We start from the raw sequence: 23014 nt of genomic DNA on the forward strand, positions 1-23014 counted from the left end.
ATGTAAAGCACCAACGATCACATCCCTTAGGATTCAGACCTTGAAAAGAATTTCCTTTCCTGAAGACAAAGAGAATTATCTATTCCTGCTTGCTTGTTGCTTTTGTTCCCAAGACTCTCAGTGCAAAATCAACACGAGTGTAGCGCTCAAAGACCGAGGGTTTTGCACTGGGTCTCCCTCTACCACATATTTGTTTATTGGAGTGAGGAGGCCTCCCAGGCCCTCTGTGTACCTGTGGCATTGTACTCAGTGCCGGGGAGGCCAGATGCAAACCCAGGGTCCCGGCTCTCTCTCTCTCTCAAGCTCATAGTCACACAGAATGTGCCCATAGAGAAGGGAACAATTTACCTGACCAGGGAGGTGGAGGAAAGTTATGGGTGGGGAGGACACTGGGCATGGCTGTCCAGAGGAGGGATGATTAAGTGGGTTTGCCAGGTAAAATATGTAACACCAAGTAAAATTTGAATTTCAGATCAACAATGATTTATAGTCTAAGTGTATGCCATATTTTGGACATATTTATACTAAAAAGATTTCTTTTTCTTTTTTTGAGAAGAGGTCTCAGTCTGTCCCCTGGGTAGAGTGCCGTGGTGTCATCGTACCTTATAGCAACCTCAAACTCCTAGGTTTAAGCGACCATCTTGCCTTGGCCTCCTGAGTAGCTGGGACTACAGGCATGTACCACCATGCCTGGCTAGATTTTTCTATTTTTTTTTAGGAGAGATGGGGGTCTCACTCTTGTTCAGGCTAGTCTCAAACTCCTGACCTTAAGTGATCCACCTGCCTCAGCCTTCCAGAGTGTTAGGATTACAGGCGTGAGCCACTGCGCCCACCTAGAAAGATTTCTTGTTTATCTGAAATTTGAATTTTCCTGAATGTCTTATATTTTTATTTGCTAATCTGGGAATCCTGTGAGTAGGAGTTTGTACAAAGGTGATGATGAGCATTGCAGACAGAAAAACAGCATGTGCAGAGAGCACAGGGCACAAGGTGCAGGAAGCTGCTGCACCAAGTAGTAAGTAAATGTAAGTCCTTCCCAAGACTGGAGACTGAGTTGGCAAGAGGAAAGCTGAGAGATGAAGCCATGGAGAATTAGCAGGCCAACATCTTGATATCTTACTGAGGTTTGGGCATTTTCCTATGGCCACTCAAAGTGTCTATCAGGTTTTTTTTTTTTTTTATGATAGGGTCTTGCTGTGTTGCCCAGGCTAGAGTACAGTGGGTGTTGTCATAGCTCACTATAACCTCAAACTCCTGGGCTCAAGAGATCCTCCTGCCTCAGCCTCTTGAGTAGCTGGGACTACAAGTGCACACCCCACACCCAGCTCTTTTTTTTTTTTTTTAAAGAGATGGGGGTCTTGCCATGTTGCCCTGGCTGGTCTGGAAAGTTCTGGCTCCAAGTCATCTTCCAGCCTTGGCCTCTCAAAGTTCCGGGATTATAGGCATGAGCCACTGAGCCATGAAAGTTTTAATTGGAGAAATAGTCAATTAGACATTTTTGTTTCTATTTTAAAAACAATCTAACAATTATGCCTTTTATTTTTAGCTCCCTCCTTTCTAGAAAGTGGTATATAAATTGACACTTCCTATATAAATTAATATAGAAATAAATGAAGAGAAATTGTTAAGCCTCATGTGGAGAGTGGGCAGGCGGGCCCATCCTGACTAGAGGGGCGGAGAATGGACCATGGCCTCCCCGATGGGGGGTAGCTGAGGGTGTTTTCCCAAGGCTATTTCTGGCTGACTAGGGTAGGAATTGGTGCTGAGATGATAGAAGTGACATGAGCAGAGTTTCCCTTCACAGAAGGAAGAACATTCTAGTAGATTGCCCTGAACGCGGCCCCTGTGTCCCAAAGAAGTGACAGGGATGCCCAGCTATCCGCTGTCAAGAACATAAAGTGAGATGTTTGCCCTGGGAAGAGGTAAGGCTGGGATTGCCTTTACTCCAAAATTTTTATTATTTTTTATTTTTTTGTAGAGACAGAGTCTCACTTTATGGCCCTCGGTAGAGTGCCATGGCATCACATAGCTCACAGCAACCTCCAACTCCTGGGCTTAAGCGATTCTCTTGCCTCAGCCTCCCGAGTAGCTGGGACTACAGGTTTACTCCAGAATTTTAAGATTCTTTATGGATATTCCCAAAGCCCATTCCCAGGATTGTACATCCACAGAGGCAGAAAAGAAAAGAAGTTTGTCCAAGTAAGGGCATGACTGTGCTTTACCATGTCTTGCAGGGAATGCCACTTTAAATCTTTCTGACTTCACTGAAAACATAGTGACCTGGATCCTAGAAAACGCAGGTGCTTTATTACATGAGGGAACATGTAATAAAGGACAGGCACTGGCAGGTCTGCTTATAGATGACTGTGCTAGGGCTGGAGACGTGAAGTGTGTTAGCAGCAGAGCAGGAGCCGCGTCCCGGGTCTCCTGACTGTGGGCTGGAGGGCTTTTCTCTGCATCACGCCTGACCCACGGCCACCCAGCCACGAATAGGAACCCCCACAGCAGTGCTGAGCAGCCTCCCCCTTTCCAGTTTCCTAGGAGAGGGCAGGAAGGAGCTCTGGGGAGGAACGATGCCACCTGTGGGGCCCTGGGTGACCTTGTGGTGGCCTGACTGTCAGCTTTGGGCAACTAGAAACTAAAAATGCCTCTTCAAGTTGTTGTGATGAAGCAACAGGGAAGTTCCCTGCAGTTCTCATGGACAACCGCCTGGCAGTATGGGGAAATCACAACTGGTTTTGAAATGAGGAACTTGGGTTTAAAGTTATAGTTTATCCCTATTTATTTCAACCATTCAGGAAGGAGGGAGGATGTATTTCCTGGCCCACAGTTCTCAGACTCAGGAACCCTGTTTTCTGGAAACTCTGTCGTGCCAGTTGTATGTTTTAAACAGCCTTTGTTCTAGAACTTTCTCTTGTGTACACACAGATGCACACATGCTTTTGCCATCAGGAAAGGGGAGCTGGAAAGGGGAGCTTTGAAATGCAAATGTTTGACAGTATGAAAAAGGGCAAAAACACTGCATGTGCCTGAAACACGAAGTCTCCAGGCTGATCTGCCTGGTGCTGGTACCAGTTTGGGAACCTCCCACAGCAGGCAGGCAGGCCCTCCACAACGGCCGGCGTGTGGATCAAACTGCACTGCTGCACTGACACCAGGAGCCCTTCTTTTGCAGCTGGGCCTTGGGAGAAACCACAAGGAGCCTGGATTTGGGATTTTGGGGCCTTACACCAACATACTCGGTGTGACCGCTAGACAGCTGTGTCCCTGGAGTGGGCCAGGAGGCTCATCTGTAAAGCAGTTTGACCACAGGGGGTTTAAGCAGGCAAATGGGGTGACCAAGGGCAGACATAGGCTTGGTGCCCAACATGTGTGGGTTTGGGAGATTTACTCCTGCCCCGGGGACTTCCAGACCTGGTGGAGGTACAGTTGCTTGAGCTGATTTCTAGAATTTTAATGGTAGAAAGACCCAAGTCCTGGGAGTGGCGCCTGTGGCTCAAGGAGTAGGGCGCCGGTCTCATATGCCGGAGGTGGCGGGTTCAAACCCAGCCCTGGCCAAAAACCACAAAAAAAAAAAAAAAAAAAAAAGAAAGACCCAAGTCCTCCCACCATGTGGGAACACTGCAAACAATCAGCTGAACCTGGGTTCAGAGGCAGAGGATGTTATCTTCAGCCACCAATCTTCCCAGTGAATAAACAGCCACATTTGGCTTGGGGCCAAGGGCTGGTCTGAGGCGAGAAGGGACCCCGTTTCTCTAAAAGCCCCTTAAATTGAGACACAGTGGCCGGTCTCCTGTGGTCTGTTCTCTGTGAGGAATGTCGTCCTCTGCCTTGCAGGTCGACCCTTACCAACTGTTTTGGGTTTAACCCTTGTCCATCCAAAGTCCTGCTTCCCCTTTTCTCTCTCTCTCTCCTCGCATTCACCCGGCTCTGGCTTGAGGGCACCTTCCACTGGCCTAAAAAACGACAGAATGTGCCCATCTGCAGATGCCTCCTGTGCACGCAGGGGAATCACAATCTCCATCCTTGCATGATTGCTTTAAGAAAATAGCCCTGCTTCTTTACAAACTCGAGTCGTTTTACTTGGATTCTGTCCATCAAGAAATTAGGTCTGCAGAGTCCAAAGCAAGCTTCCCCAGAGCTTTATAAACAAGCCGGCCAGCCTCCTACGGGGTCTGCCTTGAGCGCTGGGATCGGTGGCCCCTTCGCCCCCTGGGGGCGCCTGTCAGGTACAGTTTGGAGCCTTCTCGGCCTCCCTCCACCACATTAAGGACGCAAAGTGTGCAGAGCCGCAGGCTTCCTGCCCTGCCGTCTCCCAGCCCTCTGGAGCTCGGCCCTCTTCTGTCTCACGGGAGTGAAACGACAGGAATTCCCGGGATCTCGGAGGTGGGGGGTGAAGGGACACTTCTGTTCCTAGGGGCTGGATGAGACGGCTGAGCTGTGCTTCGGGCAATACCATCGTTTCGGTTTCTGTCTTAACGGGACCCTTGGTTTCCACTTGAGGTTCACTGGGCGCAGCACGTGAGCCTGAGCGACCTGCTTGGTGTTTACACAGCCACGCTGATAAGTGCCCATGTGTTTCCAATGTTTGGGCTTCCCACACCACAAACCCGGCACTGTGCATGTGCACGCACACGCAGACGTGCTGTCGGCCGGCTGAACTGGGACTCGAGTACAGTTTATTAAAACAAAACCTTAAAAAAAATTTCCCCAAAGCTAACACCTTTGCAAACTATATTTCCCGCCACATGGAGTAACATTCACCTGCCGCCACCGGTGTCGACAAGGGCCACCATCCCTGGCTCCACCAGGAATGGGACAGGACGTCGAATACAGCAAAATACAGCCCTGCCTGCACCTTCCTCGAGCCTCTACCGGCCAGAGCCCCCGGGTTTGCAGGCGGAACTCCCTCCTCCCTCCTCGGTACCAGGGAGCCTGGAAACGACCTTTGCAGCGTAGCTGTAGAGAACAGAACTGGGGACGGAGCCGCTAGTCTGAGGGCTGCTGCTTGAAATTAGAAAAAAGTGTAAAAAAAAGTCTTCATGATCCCGTGGGTTTGCACGCGCTCCCGAGGATCCCCGCGTTGCCAACCGGCCACGCACGTTCGTGACATCCCCGAGCCTTCTCTGCACCCACCCGCGTTCCTGCCTCCTCCTCGCGCCTCTCTCCTCCGGCTCCTTTTATTTATTTATTTTCGGTGGCGTTTTTTAGGGGTGTTGACCTGCGTCCGGTCCCGGCGGAGCGAACCCTCCGCGCGGGAGGCGATTGGTCCCTGCGCCGGTGACGGACGCGCCCCGCCGGGCGCTGATTGGCTGTGCGGGCGGCTCCGAGGGCTCGGCCGCCCGAGCCCCGCGCACTCGAGCGCCGCCGCCGCGGGAGTCGCTGCCGCGCCCGGGAGCCGGGACGCCTCCGCTCGCTCGCAGTCTCGCGCCAGCGCCCGCCAGGGCCGCCACCGGCTGGAGACCCGCAGCAGCGCGCGGCCGCCGAGCCCGCCAGGGCCGGGCACGGCGCCTTTTGTCCCGGGAGGTCCCTGGAAGTTTGCGGCGGGGCGCGCGCGAGCGGCGGCCGGGCTGGCCCCGACGTGGTGGGAGCCGGGCCGCCGCCGAGTCGGCATGGGCAGCGGGCGCGGCGCCGGGGGCCGCTGCTGGGCCGCCCCGGGCGTGCTGCTGGCGCTGGCCGCCGGGCTGCTGGCCGCGGGCTCGGCCAGCGAGTACGACTACGTGAGCTTCCAGTCGGACATCGGCGCGTACCAGGGCGCCCGCTACTACGCTAAGCCTCCGCAGTGCGTGGACATCCCGGCGGACCTGAGGCTGTGCCACAACGTGGGCTACGACAAGATGGTGCTGCCCAACCTGCTGGAGCACGAGACCATGGCCGAGGTGAAGCAGCAGGCCAGCAGCTGGGTGCCCCTGCTCAACAAGAACTGCCACATGGGCACGCAGGTCTTCCTGTGCGCGCTGTTCGCGCCCGTCTGCCTGGACCGGCCCATCTACCCGTGCCGCTGGCTCTGCGAGGCCGTGCGCGACTCGTGCGAGCCCGTCATGCAGTTTTTCGGCTTCTACTGGCCCGAGATGCTCAAGTGCGACAAGTTCCCCGAAGGGGACGTCTGCATCGCCATGACCCCGCCCAACACCACCGAAGCCGCCAAGCCCCAAGGTAAGACCGCCCCCTCCCTCCGCGGGCCGGGGCTTGGAGACGGCCCCGGGCACCCGCCACTGGCCAGAGTCGGACGCGCCCCCGAGGTGGCTCCCACGCGGTGCAGAACGCCCCAAACCCTGCCTGGGGTGTCTGGGGTGTCGTCCAGCGCCTCTGCCCACCCAGCTGCCCGGCGGGGCTGGCCCGGATCGGGGTTCTGCGCTTCGGCCCCGCAGACACTCGGTCTAGTCCCGGGAGCGGCTCTTCTGGGGTCCAGGCTGGCTCGTTCCAAACCTGGAACAAAGCCTGGAGCGTTCCTGTCCTCTGGGAGGTGGGGGTGGGGGACACCGAATCCCTGTGGAAGTCTTTAACATCCGAGACTGGGGTGCTCTAGGAGGAAGAAACCAAACCCCCCAATGTAGGACGCTCAAAAATGCCGAGGGAATGCTAGGCGCTGCTGTGTTTATTTTAATAGGTTTGATGAAAACTTAAAAAAAAATAAACAACTCTTTTTGCAGTTAGCCATTAAACCAAATAGCCCTGGGACTGCTGCAGAACTGGCTTAGAAAAAGAAAAGTGGAAACGGTGGGGATTTCTGTTCCTCGGCCCAGGCAAGGTAACTGCGCTGCACTCAGCCAGGAGAGTCCCTTCTTACCCGCTCCCGGTCCCCCACGGCTTCTCTCATTTACACAAATCCTCAGGTAATTAGAAAGATAAAAATGTAATTAGCTCATTGTTCATCACCTCCTGGGGGATTTCAACTCGCAATCCGAGACTTTCCTAACTGCTTGGGGAATGGCCTGAGTTTCCTCTCTGAACCCCCTTCTGTTTAAATGGAAATTCTTCGGGGCTGAAAAAGAAAAAAGTCCTGGAGAGGTAAAACAAAACCAGAAAACCCCAGCTGGTGGCCTAACTTCTGTAGGAATGAATTCCACTTGGAATTCTAGGGAAGCGGATTTGGGGCTCTGGGCTGGGGAGCTGTACCCCAGGTGTACTTAGGACAGGGCTGGCTTTCCAGGGCCTTTTGGGGAAGGGGCAATGGGTAGAGAGAAGGGCTACTTGTACCCTTGGCTGTTCTTAAAGTGGCTTTAACCTCTATTATTGAAGTTAAAAGCAGAAGTGTGGGGTCGCTTAGCTTCCCCAAAGTGAGGGCTGTGTGGCTGGGGAACATCTGGGATTTTGGATGCTCCTGCTTATTCTAGGGAGGGAGGAGATGAGATGGACCCAAGTGACCGGCATTGGCTGGCATGGGTCCTGGGCTGGGTGCGAGAGGCACCTCTGCTTTCCGGGCTAACTTTCTGCGGACACGCAGCTCTTTGAGAGCCAGAGCTGAGCAGTTACCTGGAGCAGACAAAACACTGTGTCCCGGGAGTGTGTGGTCATCTTGCGCAGCCGGCACGGTTTCCCTTTGCCACTTCCTTGGCCAGCGAGGGGGTTAGCCCAGCCCGGCTCTGCGGAGGCTGTGCCTGGCTCTGTGAGGCTGTGCTTTGCTCTGCTTTGGCTGAGTAATAGCCCATTCCTGATGGTCACTGATACTCTCTTTCTGGGGACTGTCAGTGGCCATAAAATGGAGACTTTGGGGGGAAGAGCTGCGGGACAGTGGCTGCAGTCCCAGGGGCAGATGAGGCACTGGATAGGGTGCCTGCTCTGGAGGAGAGACAATCCCCACCCAGTTGTACAAGGGGCAGCCCCATGATCTCTGTCTCCAAGACACCTTCTGTGCCCTCCTCAGCATGGCTGTCTACCATCCTCTTCTGTCCTTCTCTCTCCCAAGACCAGGTCTGTTATGAATGAAGAGAGAGAAGAGAAGTGAACAGAATATTCCAGAGTGGGTCTTGGGACCAGTCCTCCCATTAGTGACTCTGATGAGTGGCTCTGCCTTATGAGGGCACTCAGTTCCTCCCCAGGACTGCAGAGAGGGAGAGAGGGAGCCCATCTGACCTCCCCCCAGGCTGCCTGGCCACTGAACTGGGGGTGCTGCGTAGGTCAAGAGTCCAGGGGTCCTCAAACTCCACATGAGGCAGTGTGATTGTATTTGTTCCTGTTTTGTTTTTTTACTTCAAAATAAGATAGGTGCAGTGTGCATAGGAATTTGTTCATATTTTTTTTTTTTAAAACCATAGTCCGGCCCTCCAACGGTCTGAGGGACAGTGAACTGGCCCCCTGTTTAAAAAGTTTGAGGACCTCTGGAAGACTGACCAAACTCTCCTGGTCCTTATAACTGGCCCTGGCATAAGAATTGGTACTTTCAGATGAAAATAAGTACACACACATGCTGCTCTTTTATTCACTTATTCTTTATTCCTTTTATTCTTTAGAATTAAACTGAATTTTCAAAGCACTGTCATATCTTTGTGTAATTTAGGTTGGTTTCTGTTCATACATTTGGACATATTACCTCCTTAATGGGCCGCTGACGCTATGTGTTTTTTTTTTTTTTTTTTTTTTGTAGAGACAGAGTCTCACTGTACCGCCCTGGGGTAGAGTGCCGTGGCGTCACACGGCTCACAGCAACTTCCAGCTCTTGGGCTTATGTGATTCTCTTGCCTCAGCCTCCCGAGCAGCTGGGACTACAGGCACCTGCCACAACGCCCAGCTGTTTTTTTTGTTGCAGTTTGGCCGGGGGCTGGGTTTGAACCCGCCACTCTCAGCATATGGGGCCGGTGCCCTACTCACTGAGCCACAGGTGCCACCCCGCTATGTTTTTTTTTGTTTGTTTTGTTTTGAGACAGAGTCTCACTTTGTCACCCCCAGTAGAGTGCTATAGCGTCGTAGCTCACAGCAACCTCAGACTCTTGGGCTCAAGCAATTCTCTTGCCTCATCCTCCCAAGTAGCTGGGGCTACAGGTGCCTTCCACAATGCCCAGCTGTTTTCTTTTTTTAGAGACGAGGTCTTGCTCTGGCTCAGGCTGGTCTCGAACCTGTTAGCTCAGGCAATCCACTTGCCTTGGCCTCCCAGGCATGAGCCACTGCGCCCGGCCCCACGCTGTGTGTTCTTAAGGGTGAACCTGATAATAGAGATGAGTAAAAATCTATTCCCGCCCTCCCCCCCCCCCCCAAGGCTGGTGCCTCTGCCACACCAGCCTCTGTTTTGGAAGAGACAATCATTCTTTTTCTGGGAGAGTTATTTCTAAATCTGGCAGTTCCATTACACCTGTAAATCCCCAGGCTGATATATTGTTGCTCCCCTTTTCTGCCAGGTTTTACTGATTCAGGTTGTGTGAACAAGCACGTTTGTTTTCATCGTGTTGTTTAGGCATGTCTGTGTTAGGTCAGCCTGGCTGTGTTAGCCACAGATTACAGAGGCCTCAGTGCCCTCACTTACCCAGAGAACCTTCCTCAGGGTCCCGTCTTGGTTTTTCAAGGCTCAGGGAGACTGTGTATGTGTGTGTGTGTGAGAGAGGGGTTGGGGGGCAGAGAGGTAGAGGGTGGGGGAACAGAGGGAGGGAGGAAGATTATGTGTGTGCATTGATTTAAAAAAAATTCACTTAAAATGTACTGTTACCCTGGAAGTGAGAACAATGTAACCTAAAAATTGTACCCTCATATTAATTTGAAAAAATAAAAACTTAAACAAAATTCACTTAATACTAATTTCAGAGTTAGTCTCTTTCCTTTATTCCTTCTTAACTGCTAGTAAAACACAAAACCTTTTAGTTATTGTTCATTGCTTTAAATGTTATGTTAAACACACTTTAAAACACTGATTCAGTTCTTGTCAGAGGGACGACAGGGTGGATTTCTGCTGCAGAGGGAGGTGGCCTGCAGGCCAGGTCAGGACTGAACTGCAGGACTCACTGTGCAGGCCAAGTCAAGGCTGCAAGACTCACCGTGCAGGTCAGGTCAAGGCTGAGCTTCAGGACTCACCATGCAGGCCAGGTCAAGGCTGCAGGACGTACCACGCAGTCCAGGTCAAGGCTGCAGGACTCACCATGCAGGCCAGGTTAAGGCTGAGCTGCAGGACTCCCCGTGCAGGCCAGGTCAAGGTTGAGCTGCAGGATGCACCATGCAGGCCAGGTCAAGGCTGAGTTGCAGGACTCACTGTACAAGCCAGGTCAAGGTTGAGCTGCAGGATGCACTGTGCAGGCCAGGTCAGGCTGTGTTGCAGGACCCACCATGCAGGCCGGGTCAAGACTGAGCTGCAGGACTCCCTGTGCAGGCCAGGTCAAGGCTGGACGCAGGCCTCACCGTGCAGGCCAGGTCAAGGTTGCAGGACTCACCGTGCAGGCCAGGTCAAGGCCGAGCTGCAGGACCCACCGTGCAGGCCAGATCAAGGCTGCAGGACTCACCGTGCAGGCCAGGTCAAGGCTTCAGGACTCACCGTGCAGACCAGGTCAAGGCTGCAGGACTTACCATGCAGGCCAGGTCAAGGCTGAGGTGCAGGACTCACCGTGCAGGCCAGGTCAAGGCTGAGCTGCAGGACTCACTGTGCAGGCCAGGTCAAGGTTGCAGGACTCCCTGTGCAGGCCAGGTCAAGGCTGAGCTGCAGGACTCACCGTGCAGGCCAGGTCAAGGCTGAGCTGCAGGACTCACCGTGCAGGCCAGGTCAAGGCTGCAGGCCTCACCGGGCAGGCCAGGTGAAGGTTGAGCTGTACTTTCTGCTCCTCTCTGTGGATCAGCTGCTCTGGATCCGGCCTGGAGAAAAGGCGAGATGGGAGAGAGCCTTGCTGAAAACTCCCAGAGCCCACACCACGAGCTGTTCCCACTCTAAGAGGCAGTGAGGTCCAAATGTAATTGGTGGGAGAAGGAAAACACCCCTGTGATGTGCGAAGCCCTTGCTACCCACCAGGTCAGGGAGCTCTGAGTGCCTGGAGGAGACACAGTGTGGCAGATTGGAGGTGTGGCCTTTAAATTCTGATTGCCTTGCCTCAGACCTTGCTTCTTGTTTGGTGAAGATTACATTGGTAGAAGTTTGCGACATGGTAACTTCTGATTTTTATTTTTGATAACCTAACCAAGGAAAATCCAAAAGTACAATTCAGTCTCCTGGTATAGTTGACATAGTTCTTTCCATATTAAGGGACGTCTTTTTTCCCTTCTACCCGTGGAAGCAAAAACCATAATGCAAAATTCTGGGTAAGTTTTTTCCTCTATCAGAAACCCTACTTCCAGAACCCCATCTCAAGTTCTTGGTGCAAAGCTGATTTCCAACATTTGGACTAAGGATAGTCTCGCCACTTTCTGCTTGGAGTGTGGTTCTTGCTGCCTTGAGAATCTGAAAAGTATTAAGTCCTGGGTGCAGAGTGGAGGCAGGAGCTGAGTCTATCAGTAAATACTAAGGGTGTGGCCTCTGCTGGGCCTGGGAGATGGGGGGATCTGCTTGGAATGGGGAGAGGTCTGCGGGCCAGCTGTGTCCAGAGGGCAGCCTTGAACTGGGGGCTGGCATAGGGTTGGGGAAGATGCTGCTGCAGAAGCCACTGTGGAGAGGGGAGGACACCAGACCCACCTGGCCTGCGTCCCCTTCAGCTGCAGTCTCCAGGCCCACCTGGCCTGCGTCCCCTTCAGCTGCAGTCTCCAGACCCACCTGGCCTACGTCCCCTTCAGCTGCAGTCTTCAGACCCACCTGGCCTGTGTCCCCTTCAGCTGCAGTCTCCAGGCCCACCTGGCCTGTGTCCCCTTCAGCTGCAGTCTTCAGACCCACCTGGCCTCTGTTCCCTTCAGCTGCAGTCTCCAGACCCACCTGGCCTGCGTCCCCTTCAGCTGCAGTCTCCAGACCCACCTGGCCTGCGTCCCCTTCAGCTGCAGTCTCCAGACCCACCTGGCCTGCGTCCCCTTCAGCTGCAGTCTCCAGACCCACCTGGCCTGCGTCCCCTTCAGCTGCAGTCTCCAGACCCACCTGGCCTGCGTCCCCTTCAGCTGCAGTCTCCAGACCCACCTGACCTGCGTCCCCTTCAGCTGCAGTCTCCAGTGACTCCCATGCTCTTCTGCTTAAGTCTGGCACAGCCTGAGCTGTGCAGGGCTGAGCGGTCCTTGAATGTTGATAACTCCCAGCTACGTGGTAGATGAGGAGGGTGACGATGATGATGGGCCACTCTAGCCTGGGTCCAGCCCTCTCCCTCTGCCTGGCCCTCCTGCTTCTGCAGCAACTCAACTGGAGGTGGCTTCTGCCTGGTCTGAGAAGTCTCCTCCCCTGGGGGTGGCCGCCTCCCGGGGTGAGCATGCCTGCCCACTACACCTCCTCTTCAAAGCACTTCACAGCCACCCATGAAAGGGCCTCTGAGGGCCTCCCCGTCCAGGTCCAGCCCTGTCCTCCCATTTGGTGGCTCTGGTCAGTGCCCCACCCCCACAGGCTGCTCTGGCCTCCTGCTCGGGTAGGAGCTCCCACTGCAAATAGCCCTTCTGAGAGGGGCATTCAGGGCCCTGGGCTTGGAGCTAGGAGTCTGGCTGATGCTTCTGGGGAGCTGATCAGATGGGTCAGCTGTCCTGGGAGTTTGGAAGTAAAAGGGGGCAGGAATTAGAGGGTTTATTGACAGAAGAGGGAGACAGGACAGGATGCACACAACTGGAATGTGTCTTTTTGGTTATGAGCTAATATTTTCCAGGAGCCCACAACACCCCACGAGTCACACTTCACAGGACCTGCCCTCACCTAGTGTCAGATTGTGTTGGCTAAATGTGTCATATTCAACAACTCAGCTCAAAATGCTTCAAGAAACCATTTATGGCTTTAGATCCTGGGCTCCGGGCCCAACTTTTCCATTCTCAGATCTCCTGACTCTTCCCCAGGGGTTGGTCCCCCACCGCAGCCATAACTTGCAGCTTCTGTCCCTTCCCCTTTATTCCTAGGCACAACGGTCTGCCCTCCTTGTGACAACGAGTTGAAATCTGAGGCCATAATTGAACATCTCTGTGCCAGCGAGTTTGGTAAGAGAGCGTGCCTGGTGGCCCTGGGGTGTCTGTCCTCTCCTGGTCTGTATCCCCAGTAAGCAGAGAGCCCTGCTGCGTCCTGTTAGAGCATCATGTCCCCTTCCCTGTTCTCTCCAAGTGGGCTGCTTTTTTCAGGCAGGGGAAGACCAGGCAGGGTTGAGAACAGACCGGTTTTTATCAAAGTCAAACTGCCCCCATTCTTCTGCATGAGGCATCACTAGACAGGTTACTGGGGACCTCTCTAGGAGTGGGGGGCAGCTGACACAGGGATGGGTGGAGAGGGGCTGAGGGGGGTGGCAGCTTACAGTCCCCTCCTTCTCCCCAGAGCTCTCTCTGGACTGCCCTTTTTCATCTCCACCCCTGGATGTCAGCAGGACTCAGCCTGGGGTTTAAATGGTACATGGCGGGGTGCGTTTCCAGGGAGGGGGATTCCAACACTCAAGAGATTCAGAAGAGGGTCCTCAGTTAGTTTCTTCTAAGCCAGTGGTTCTCAACCTTCCTAATGCTGCGGCCCGTTAATACAGTTCCTGTGGGTTGCGACCCACAGGTTGAGAACTGCCATTCTAAGCAAAGATAATTGACATCCCCACAGGAGTGTGGTTTTTCTCTCTTCTTCCCAAATCATTCCCTGTTAAAAGAGAATTCCAAATTGGCACTTGCGGGATACCGTTTATAGTTCCTTTTATCAGAGGAGAGACTCCCAGGGTGTTGGGAATTTAGGTCTCCTGAGGGTCACATTATAGGGGACCATCCCTGACCGGTCCCTGGGATCTGCCCCAGTTGCATTCAGCTTCCCCTCCTGGAGGGCTGGCCACTCCCTCTCTCTGGCCTCTGTCTTGCCCGAGTGCTGCAGAGAAGAGGCTCAGCCAGGCCCAGTTTTCAGCATACTACAATGTGTTTCTCATAATCCCTGCTCTGCATCCCTGAGACTGGATTTCTTACAGGATTCTTTCCAGGAAAAGCATAAAGGTAGGTGAGTCTTCATGTCCGTTCAGAGGCACAGTGGTCACGTTCTCACTGACGCAAACATGATAAAGGACACAAAGGTCATGTGCCATAAGAGCGTGTGTGAAGGAGCAGGTATGTGGGAGCACACGCACGTGGAGGGTGGGAATTGTACATTAAGCAGGTTGTTCTCAGGGGCATTGGTAATGGTGGTAGGCGATGGAAGCTGGGTGCAGATGGCCACAGAGCTGTGTGTAGATACCGTTTCCACGGGTGGGGAAGATCAACTCAAGTCTATTAGTGATGATTGCCTCTGTACGCGGTGTTTTCTGGGCTCTATAGATATAGATTGAGGATAGAACTCTTTCCCCAAATAAATTTAATAAATGTAAGTATGTGTTGTAAAGAGAGAGAGGGAGGGAGGGAGAGAGGGACGTGGAAGTTGGGAAATTCAGGCCCTTTGCTGGAGAAAGCTTCCTGAGACGGGATGAGTTTTGCTTTAGAAGGGATCCCTGCCTGCCTCCTCCAACTTTGAGAAGCTGGCCCTCTGACATTTTAGCAAATCCGGGAGAGTCACATTAAAGTTCTGAAAGACAGTGTTCTCAGAGGACACCTATGTGAAAAATTTAGTCTACTGGACATTTTCCTACTTCTGGCCAAGTCACAGCCTTTTTTCTTGTTGTCCTTTTGAATGAACTCACATAAAATTGTGGCAGGTATCTGCAGCGAGGTCTTCAGACTCTTGCTCACCCTTCTATCTCGTGGCAGCAACATTTGCTTCTAGATGTTAACGCTCTTGCTTCTTGAGGGGCTAAGCCTTTGGGTCTCCTGTTGTAAAGCCTGTGGGTGCACAGCCCCACATGGCCTCCACAACAAGCTTTGCTACCACCAATCTTCCTAATGGTGCGTTATAGATTTAGAAGAAACAGGGACATACGTTAAATTCTGACAGCGTGCCTTGTGCTGCATGGCTGGGGTGGGAAGAAACTGCCCAGCTGTGGCTGAGATCCTGAAGGACCTCTGCAAGGGACGGACAGCCAAGTGGCTGCTCTTCAGTGTCATCAATCCTCTTTTGGCATTAGGTGTCACAGCGCTCACTTTGAGAAGCTGGCCCTCTGACACTTTAGCAAATCCAGGGAATCATTGTTAAGCTCTGAAAGATAACGTGTTGCTTGCTCCTGTGAGAAGAGTGATGGGAAACCCCAGTGCCAGTGTGCAGAGGTGTCCAGCGGGTGAGGACTCCTGAACTACAGATCCCTTCACTGGGTGTGTGAGCACAAAGCAGTGTGCTGCCCAACTGCAATCCCCAAACGTTTGCCTACAATAAACTAAATTTGATACTAAAATTAAAAAATTCAAACACTAATGATCAGTAATTTCCCGGGTAATTTGGCATGCCGAAGTGAGAAGTGGGTCTGTGTCTTTACACTTGTCTGGAACTCACCAACTTGAAATCGTCATTAAGTCTCCTTTCTACTCTCACAGTTCTCACTCAAATTCTGGCACCTGGGAGTTTCGGGGTAACTAGCTGAACTAGAGACAACCTAGACATGAGTTGAGGAGGTGAAGCTTGGAAAGAATTAGAATGTGGCAAGGTTGACCTCCAGGTACAGTGAGCACTCAGAAAAAAAAAAAAATTCTCCTGTAGAGAGCGCTCAGGTAACTCACCTGGATGGGCCTCCTCTGTCCACTGCAGCAGGTGTCCTCAGCGTGCTGTACACTGGAGGGAGACTCCAGAGCATCTGAGGGTCACAGCTGACAGGTGTGGTGAATCTGAGCGATTAGCTGTTCCGGATTGTGTTCCTTTAGCTCTGAAATTATTTTCTTTGTAGGTTCACGGAACTTTTGCTTTCCTCTGGACCTCGCAGAGCACTTCTTGAGTCTTCTTTTATAAAGGGGGAATCTGACTTTCCCGTGCAGAGTCCTCTTTCTCCCCTCTGCCTTCCTCCCTTATGTGATGATGAGCAGCCACCAGGCTTTGCCATGGAGGCACCGACCTCCTCACTGCAAGAACAGCCTGTGCCAGACTTCTTTGATCTGGAGGCAGGGAGACCTTATAAAACAATAAATAGCGTTTTCTCCTTCTCTCCCTCTCTGCAGGGGCTGAGCTTAGCTCTGCCCTTCTTAGCACCCTGGAGAATGCAGTCTTGTTGAGAAACTTGTTTCCTAGTTCAGTTCACTTCAAGTAAGTGAGGCAGTCAGCCACATTGATGGGATTCAGTTAGGAGACAAAGAAATACAACAATGCAAGCTGACACACAACGGAGAAGAAAAAGAGAGCTTGACTCCCTCTGCCAGGGATCAAACTCTGCATTAAGTGGCTCTGACATCCCCGGTGGGAAGACATCAGGTTGCTGGAAGCTCCAGGGACAAGGGGCACATTCCTTGGGGCCAGCACGCACAGTCGCCCTGCTGCCAACACCTCCGTGGACTCCTGCAGCCCCCATGGGGTCTGGGCATGGCCCAGCCTCTCTGACTTCCCGGCAGTGCATCGCCCTGGCTGGCAGGTCTGCCTGGCCACGTATCTCACCACCCCTCCCCCGGATCTCATGGTTACAGGGCACTTTTTTTCCCCAAACGGGGGAAAAAACATTAGCAGAAAAGCCTGTGCACCGATACCCAGGAATGTAGCTGGATCTCCTGTGCACTGACACCCAGGAATGTAGCTTTCTCTCCAGATGTGGAACCCAAAGTTACATGGTGTGAAGGCTCCACGTAAAATGTGGCAGCTGGCTGCCTGTCGGGGTTCAGTTAGTACGCACCTCTTGGGTTTTTGTTCTTTTTTTCTTTTCCTGCTCTGTGACTGCAGGGTGCCTGCCGCTCTTGCCTCTCAAACAGGCTGGTATAGAATTTGCGGCTGCTACACTAGTAATTTTGCTGTTAACAGTTCAGCGACAACAGCCGTCTTCCCTTCAGGTTGGTTTACCCCAGGGATGTGAAGATCTGATTTATAATTGCTGTGAGGTTAGGATCCCCGCCTCCAGCCACCTTCTATGGCTTCTCCACTGTGTGTAAACACTTGTGAGCTTTTCTGGCAGAGATTCGTATGCTGGTTTGCTTCTGCTAAGATAGTCAGAGCTCTTCTCATACTGGCCTCTCCAGTTTTTTGAGTTTGAGGCTTCAGGTGGAAATCTCTTTAGCCCAGTATTTTCTCCCTATGGAACAAGATTGCTTTGTCCTCAGAAATTTTCCTTGCCTTCAGGAATTTTTTCCCTTTTCTCTTTATAAGGAATTTATATTTCCTTATAAAGAGAAAAACTGTATTCTGCAACGTTGAGATTTGTCAAATAGGAAAGAAAAGAAAATCAGCTCTCAGCACTTGGGAGAGTTTCCTAGAAGAAACGTTTTCTGAGGTTCCTGCAGATAGAGTGTTTGTTCTCACTCTATCTCATGCTTCCTTTGAGGTATCGTGGCTGGGCTGCTGCTAGGAGGCCTAAAATTCTACTCTGAGGGGCAGTTTCATCTCTGGCAGGAAGCAGGCTCAGCCCGTACAAACTAAACCTTGCGTTTCCCCCAGAGGTGGAGAAAGTTGGCCACCAGCAACGTCATGGTAACATCTGCCCTCGGCCTGAGAGCAGGGTCTGTGTCTGAGGCCTCTTGTCCCTTATGGGGGACGCCTCCTACTTGTGAAACCCCCCCATTCGCTCTGCACCCCTGGTGTGGAAAAAACATACTTCATGCTAAAATGTGAAGTAGATCTGCATCTTGGAATTAACAAAATAAGGTCTATTTGTCTTCAAATAATCCCCAGCAAGTTGTTGTTTACGTGGTTAGCATAAAACAAAAGTTTGATGAGTGCGTCATTGTAAGGGTAAGGATGCTGGGCTTCCTTTATATAAAGGAGAAAGGTTTCTGAGTATCTGCAACTTGTTTATTCCGTTCAAAGAAAACTACATACCCTGTTCTGGGTGATGTGAGTGTATGTTACAAAGAAAAAAGGCCCTAGCATCCAGAAATAGAGTTTAGTCAAAGTAAAAGTAGACATGGGGGAAGAAGTGCTTCCTGGGGTGGAGCCGGCAGGCTTTTGCCTCACTTACTTGAAGTGAACTGAACTTTTATTCAGTAGGATCTGTAAAATGCATATCCCGTCCACAAACGTGTAGAGGCGTGGGGGAGTTGCTACGGGGTTTCCTTTCTGTAGGGAGAATGTGGGGTTGGCCTGTGTTAAGTGCAGGGAGGTGTAGCTCACAGCTCATGGCCTGCACCTATTTCTAAACAGGTTTTCCAAGTGCATGGGAGTGGTCCAGGGCAGAGACCAGGGCCAAATTGAAAGGCTTCGAGCTGGTGGAGTGAGTTTGTGATGCCAGTTATCTGCTCGTCTGCAGTCTTAGGTTGGAGAGCACTTCAGTGCGCCTGGGCCTGGGGGCCTGAACCAGGGTATCCGGCCTTGGACAGTTGGGGCTGAAGTCACCTGTTGGGTGAGCCACAAGGAAAAGCTGTGCAAAGAGCCGGGTTTCCCCCTCTGGCGAGCGTGGCGCATCCTGTCTTAACCAGTGAGTCTCCCTGGGCGACCGCAGTGTCGGGAAGATGCATTGGTAAGGCGCCTGCAAGGCACATCGCATCAGCGTCTTTGAGCCAGGGAAAGTTTGCTGAGGGGTAAGCAAGGGTGCAGAAATCCAGGGACTGTGGGTGGATCAGTGCGTGCCCTGCAGTGCTGGGCAAAGTTTCTCAGCCTCTCCAGGCCTCAGTTTCCTGCAATGACAGGAGTGTGGGAGGGGAGGCTCGGCACACCGGCTGTGTGTGTGATGGTCCATCCGGTCCTCTTCCCAGGAAGGGGGCGACCCAGCGATGTGTCCTGGGCAGATGAGGCCACCCGCACAGCTTTCAGGGGAGAAGTGAGGGTGCTCTCGGTGCTCTTGTCTCTACTCTGGGCACGTTTATTGAAATCTTTTCTGAACCTAATTCTCAGCCATTCTCATCGCGCCATGCTAGATTGACAGACACGTGACCCCTCCCCCTTCATGGTTAAGACTTGTTCTGACCCCCGTCTGCCTCAGACTCTGGGTCACTTGCCAAACGTTGTGGGTGTGGCCCAGGCATCCTCTGAAACTCCCTGCAGCCTGCAGTTCTGTGAGTGGTTGTGAGTGGCCCCGCCTCACTGCTTAGCCCTCCTTATCTTTTTTTTTTTGGTTTGTTTTCACTGTGGTAACATACATGTAACACAAAGCTGACCATAGTACCCATTTGGGGTGTTCGGTCAGCAGCATTCACACTGCTTTCCCGCCGCCGTCTGTCCATGCTGCACCTCTGCCCCGTTAACCACCTGCTCCCCACCCCTCCCCCAGCCCCTTGCAGCCTCCACTCCACTCTCGGGGTCTGTGGATTTGACTCCCCTAAGGGCCTCAGAGAGGTGGGATCTTATATTTGTCCTTTTATGTCTGGCTTATTTTACTAAACATTGTTTTCTCATTTTTGGACATGTGTGTAGACTCATGGAAGAGGGGAGTCGGAGAGGATCTCAAGTTCACCTTTATTTTCTGAAGCTTTTCTAGGAGCAGGTGGAGAAAGAGAGTAAGGACCAGGCTGAGATGAGGGCGCTGCTTACAGCCCACACCTGCAGCCCATGTCTTGTGGGTGCTGTGTCACTTATCTCTACCACTTAAAAAAAAAAACTTGTAGTATTTAAACAGACCGATGTCTGTGCCTGGCACACCGCAGGAGCTCAGCAGTCGTGGGCGTCTTCCTTGGCAGTAGAGTGGAAAGAGTATAGACCTGCAGTAGACAGACTGCGTTAAATCTCAGCCCTGAGCAAGTCTCCTAACCTCCCTGAGCCTCTCCCTTCATTTGCAAAACATGGATGGTCATTTCTATATGATTGCAGCATGGGGAGGGCTGAAGTAATCAAGTGTGTACCCTTCCCTGGAATATGGTGGCTGTTCCGGCCATAATAATTATTATCACTAGATACTGGAAAGAATTGTTTCAGGGTGAAAATTAGCCTGGCAGCGAGAAATTCTAGCACTAATGAAATCAGCTGGTTGAGTAGATAAATAAATAAGTTAGGAAGTAGATTGGAATGTCCTGGTTAAAGGGGAGTTAAACTAAAGAAACCTTTTTAACATTTCAATTATTTGGAAAACCTGCAAAAGCTTCATGCAGCTTTAAGTTGCTACATGTAATAATAAAAACAAACAAAAATATTTCCCCCAAAACCCAAACCCTGTATACCAAAAAGCCAGGTGATCTGGGTTTTAGTTCGACGACACTCTCAAGTCATAGTTAAACCAGGAGTCTTCAGACGGTGTGCTGATAGGACTCCCAGAGCCTTGTACCCAGTATGTTTGACTCATAATTTATTGGGATATGTTTTGGGGAGACTTCAGACCCTTTGGTATGACCCTCTGCCCTTTTTTCTTGTGCAACATTTCTGGGGCAGATTTCCCTTTTAAAAATGTTTTCCAGCAGCTGCTTAAGATATTCACTTTCTTTAACCAAGAAATAGGCTGTGTTTAGAAGCAAAGGAGCATTTCAATATTGGTCAGTTTCACGGAGTTGTGCAGCACTGAGCCAGAAGCTCCGTCCAATCTGCATCTTTAAAAAAAAAGAAAAAACACTGAACAAATAGCCAAAGAAATGTCAGCCTCTTGCCCTGCCTCGACCTGCTTAGAGCAGCCAATTAAACGTGCATTAGCTTCGGAAGGCTTCTCAGGCCTATAGATTGTGCTTGAAATCTTTGTTTAGTCTTTCAGGAACACTGTCACACGGGTGATTTATCAAAGAAAGTTGTTTGTCTGGCAGTAAAATAAACTCTGGGCCTGTTCAGACTAAGATTTCCCGTGAATTTCCACCAAGGTAAACACTGGTAACTGGCAGGTAGCAAATTCCGTGTGGAAGCCAGACACATACAATAAATATTTGAAGTGCAGTTTTGCTGCATCCGAGGCCAGGCTGTCACTAATGCCGTCACTCCGCCACGCCTGAGAAGACCTGGTCCTGCTGTCCCGCCGGCTGGGCATCCAGGAGGCAGGACTGGTCCCGAGTCTGCTCTGCGGCAGCCGCTGCTGCTCAGGGGGCCTCACCGGTTCCGAGCGCCACTTACTGCTGGTACCTGGGGACTTCCTGGCTCAGTGGGAACAGGCCTCGGGACGGCTTCCCCCCATCACACAGGCTGTGATGAGTTACAGAGGAAGTGGACCAGAAGCAGCCAGCTTAGGTTTCTCTGAAAACAGACATTTGTTGAATGGAATTGGCTGGGGCTGGGGGTGTTGACTGATTTGGGAGCCAGGGCCAGGGTGTGGTGGAACAGGGGCAGAGGTGCCTCTGGATCCTAACGAGTTGTAATTATAGCTGTGGGTGCTCCACAGACCTCTGGCTCTGTTCACGTGAGGCTGTGGAGGATCTACTGGGAGTAAGGAGAGGCTGCATCAAGTCCCGTGAGCCTTGAGGGGGGAGCGCCCAACACGCACGTGAGTGAGGGAGCTAAGTGAGTGATGGTGGTGGAGAGAGGTGAGCGAATGCCTTCCGGGTCCTTCCGAGGAAGACATGGTAGCACAGTTAACAGGGGCTTTTCAGGGATTGTCGTGGGGTTATAAATTGCTTATTCTCTGCCATCACGCTGCCCTTGGGGTCCTTAATGCAGGCTCGAGTTTAAAGGTGGCCATGGGCAGCTCCCACTCTCGATCCTTGACATTCCAACCTCTAAGGGGTGGCAGAGGCAGGAAGCAGAGATCCTGGAGAAGAGGTGACATTTGTGTCACTTTAATGGGGTCTGAGCTCTGCAGAGCAGCCACGCTCACATCTGAGGCACAGGCGTGGAAGGTGCTGTTTTGGGGGCTGGTGGGGCTGTGAATGTGTGAGGTTGGACGGCACTCGGGACCGACCTGCAGGGAATAAGTAGATGAGATGTGTCCTGGCTTGCAGGTATTTGGGGAGAATAAAGGAGTATTTTCTGGAGGGCAGGAATTAAGGGAAAACATTTACAAATTCTGAAAGGATGTCTGTGAATCGGAAAGAGATGCCAAAATAGTACGTTGGCAATGGGGGAAAAAAAGAGGCCCCAGCTTCCCCAAATGATGTTTTTTTTCATCTAGGCAGGATTCTGAGGGGGATTTTCCCTCTGCTCTCTCTCCAGTCCTTTCACCAGCCTCTTCCATGGACGTCTCCTTTTGGGGACTGTCTGTCTGACGGGCTCTTCTCCATTAGGTGAGCTCTTTGAACTTCGTTTCACAGTGATGTCATCTACAGCAGACCCTTTGAACTTGTGGACGTGGCTAATGATTAAGCACAGATTACGCTCTAACCCTGTGTCTGTGGCATCAGATCTGGAGACAGGCTGGGTAACAGGTCACATCCTCGGGAACAGCGGGTGTGCGAGGAGCAGGTTTCTCCTGCAGCTCCAGGTGGGCAGCACATTAGCTGCCCACACGCCCCTCGGACGCAGAGGCCCAGCCCGGTACTGTCCTCCCTGCCTTTGGTCTCATCTCTTGCCTGTGACACGTGGAAGGGTCTGGAGGGTGGGACAGGGCTTGGCCTTCTTGTTTGTTTGATTCAGTGTGTCACTCCAGCTCTCTGGTGAGACCCAGAGACTTCAGGGAAGTTTCTCGGATGAGATTAAGAACCTAACTGCCAGATTAAAGATTAGTAGGGAAAGAAAAGAAGGGCCTTCCTGATAGCAGATGAGGGCAGAGAAAGAGAATGAAGACTCTAAACAAGTAGTGATTCTTAAATTGGTAAAACCTAAGTCAGGTGGGTCAGTTGCTGCAGGGGAAGAAAGTCTGGCCTGGGTCATTTGTCAGCTCTAGCCAGTCACTGAGCACTGTGTCCAGGCATGGGACACAAAGGCTGGGCTGAGGGGAGGCAGAAGGAACTCGTCCTCTGATGGCCACTGTCTCTGTACCCAGCCCCAAGGGTGACAGTCCCAGCAATGCCCTGATGGGTGACCAGGAGTGTCATAGGTGTCCCCAGTTCAGCTGTGGCGTGGCCTCAGTCAGAGATGCTGTCCAGGCAGGGCCTGGCTGCAGCGGCAGGAGGTTGGTCAAGTGAGCTCTTGTTGGCACCGGAAAAGGTGCTGGGAAGTGGACGGGCACAGCAGAGCCCGTGAGATCAGCTGCTCAGCCCTGGAGCCCAC

At 52.1% G+C, this 23014-nt stretch overlaps 1 protein-coding gene across 1 annotated transcript in view; it reads left to right on the forward strand.

The window, feature by feature from the left end:
• The first annotated feature begins 5338 nt into the window (after window positions 1-5338).
• The window catches only part of SFRP1 (secreted frizzled related protein 1), a 38937-nt gene continuing 21261 nt past the window's right edge, over window positions 5339-23014 (forward strand). The window contains exons 1-2 of the mRNA XM_053578703.1: window positions 5339-6156; window positions 12922-12999. Of these exons, the coding sequence (XP_053434678.1) occupies window positions 5613-6156; window positions 12922-12999 (622 nt within the window). The 5' untranslated portion in view covers window positions 5339-5612. The remainder of the gene's footprint in view (window positions 6157-12921; window positions 13000-23014) is intronic.

This window comes from Nycticebus coucang, chromosome 24, assembly GCF_027406575.1.
Source record: "Nycticebus coucang isolate mNycCou1 chromosome 24, mNycCou1.pri, whole genome shotgun sequence".
NCBI classification, from domain to species: Eukaryota; Metazoa; Chordata; class Mammalia; order Primates; family Lorisidae; genus Nycticebus; species Nycticebus coucang.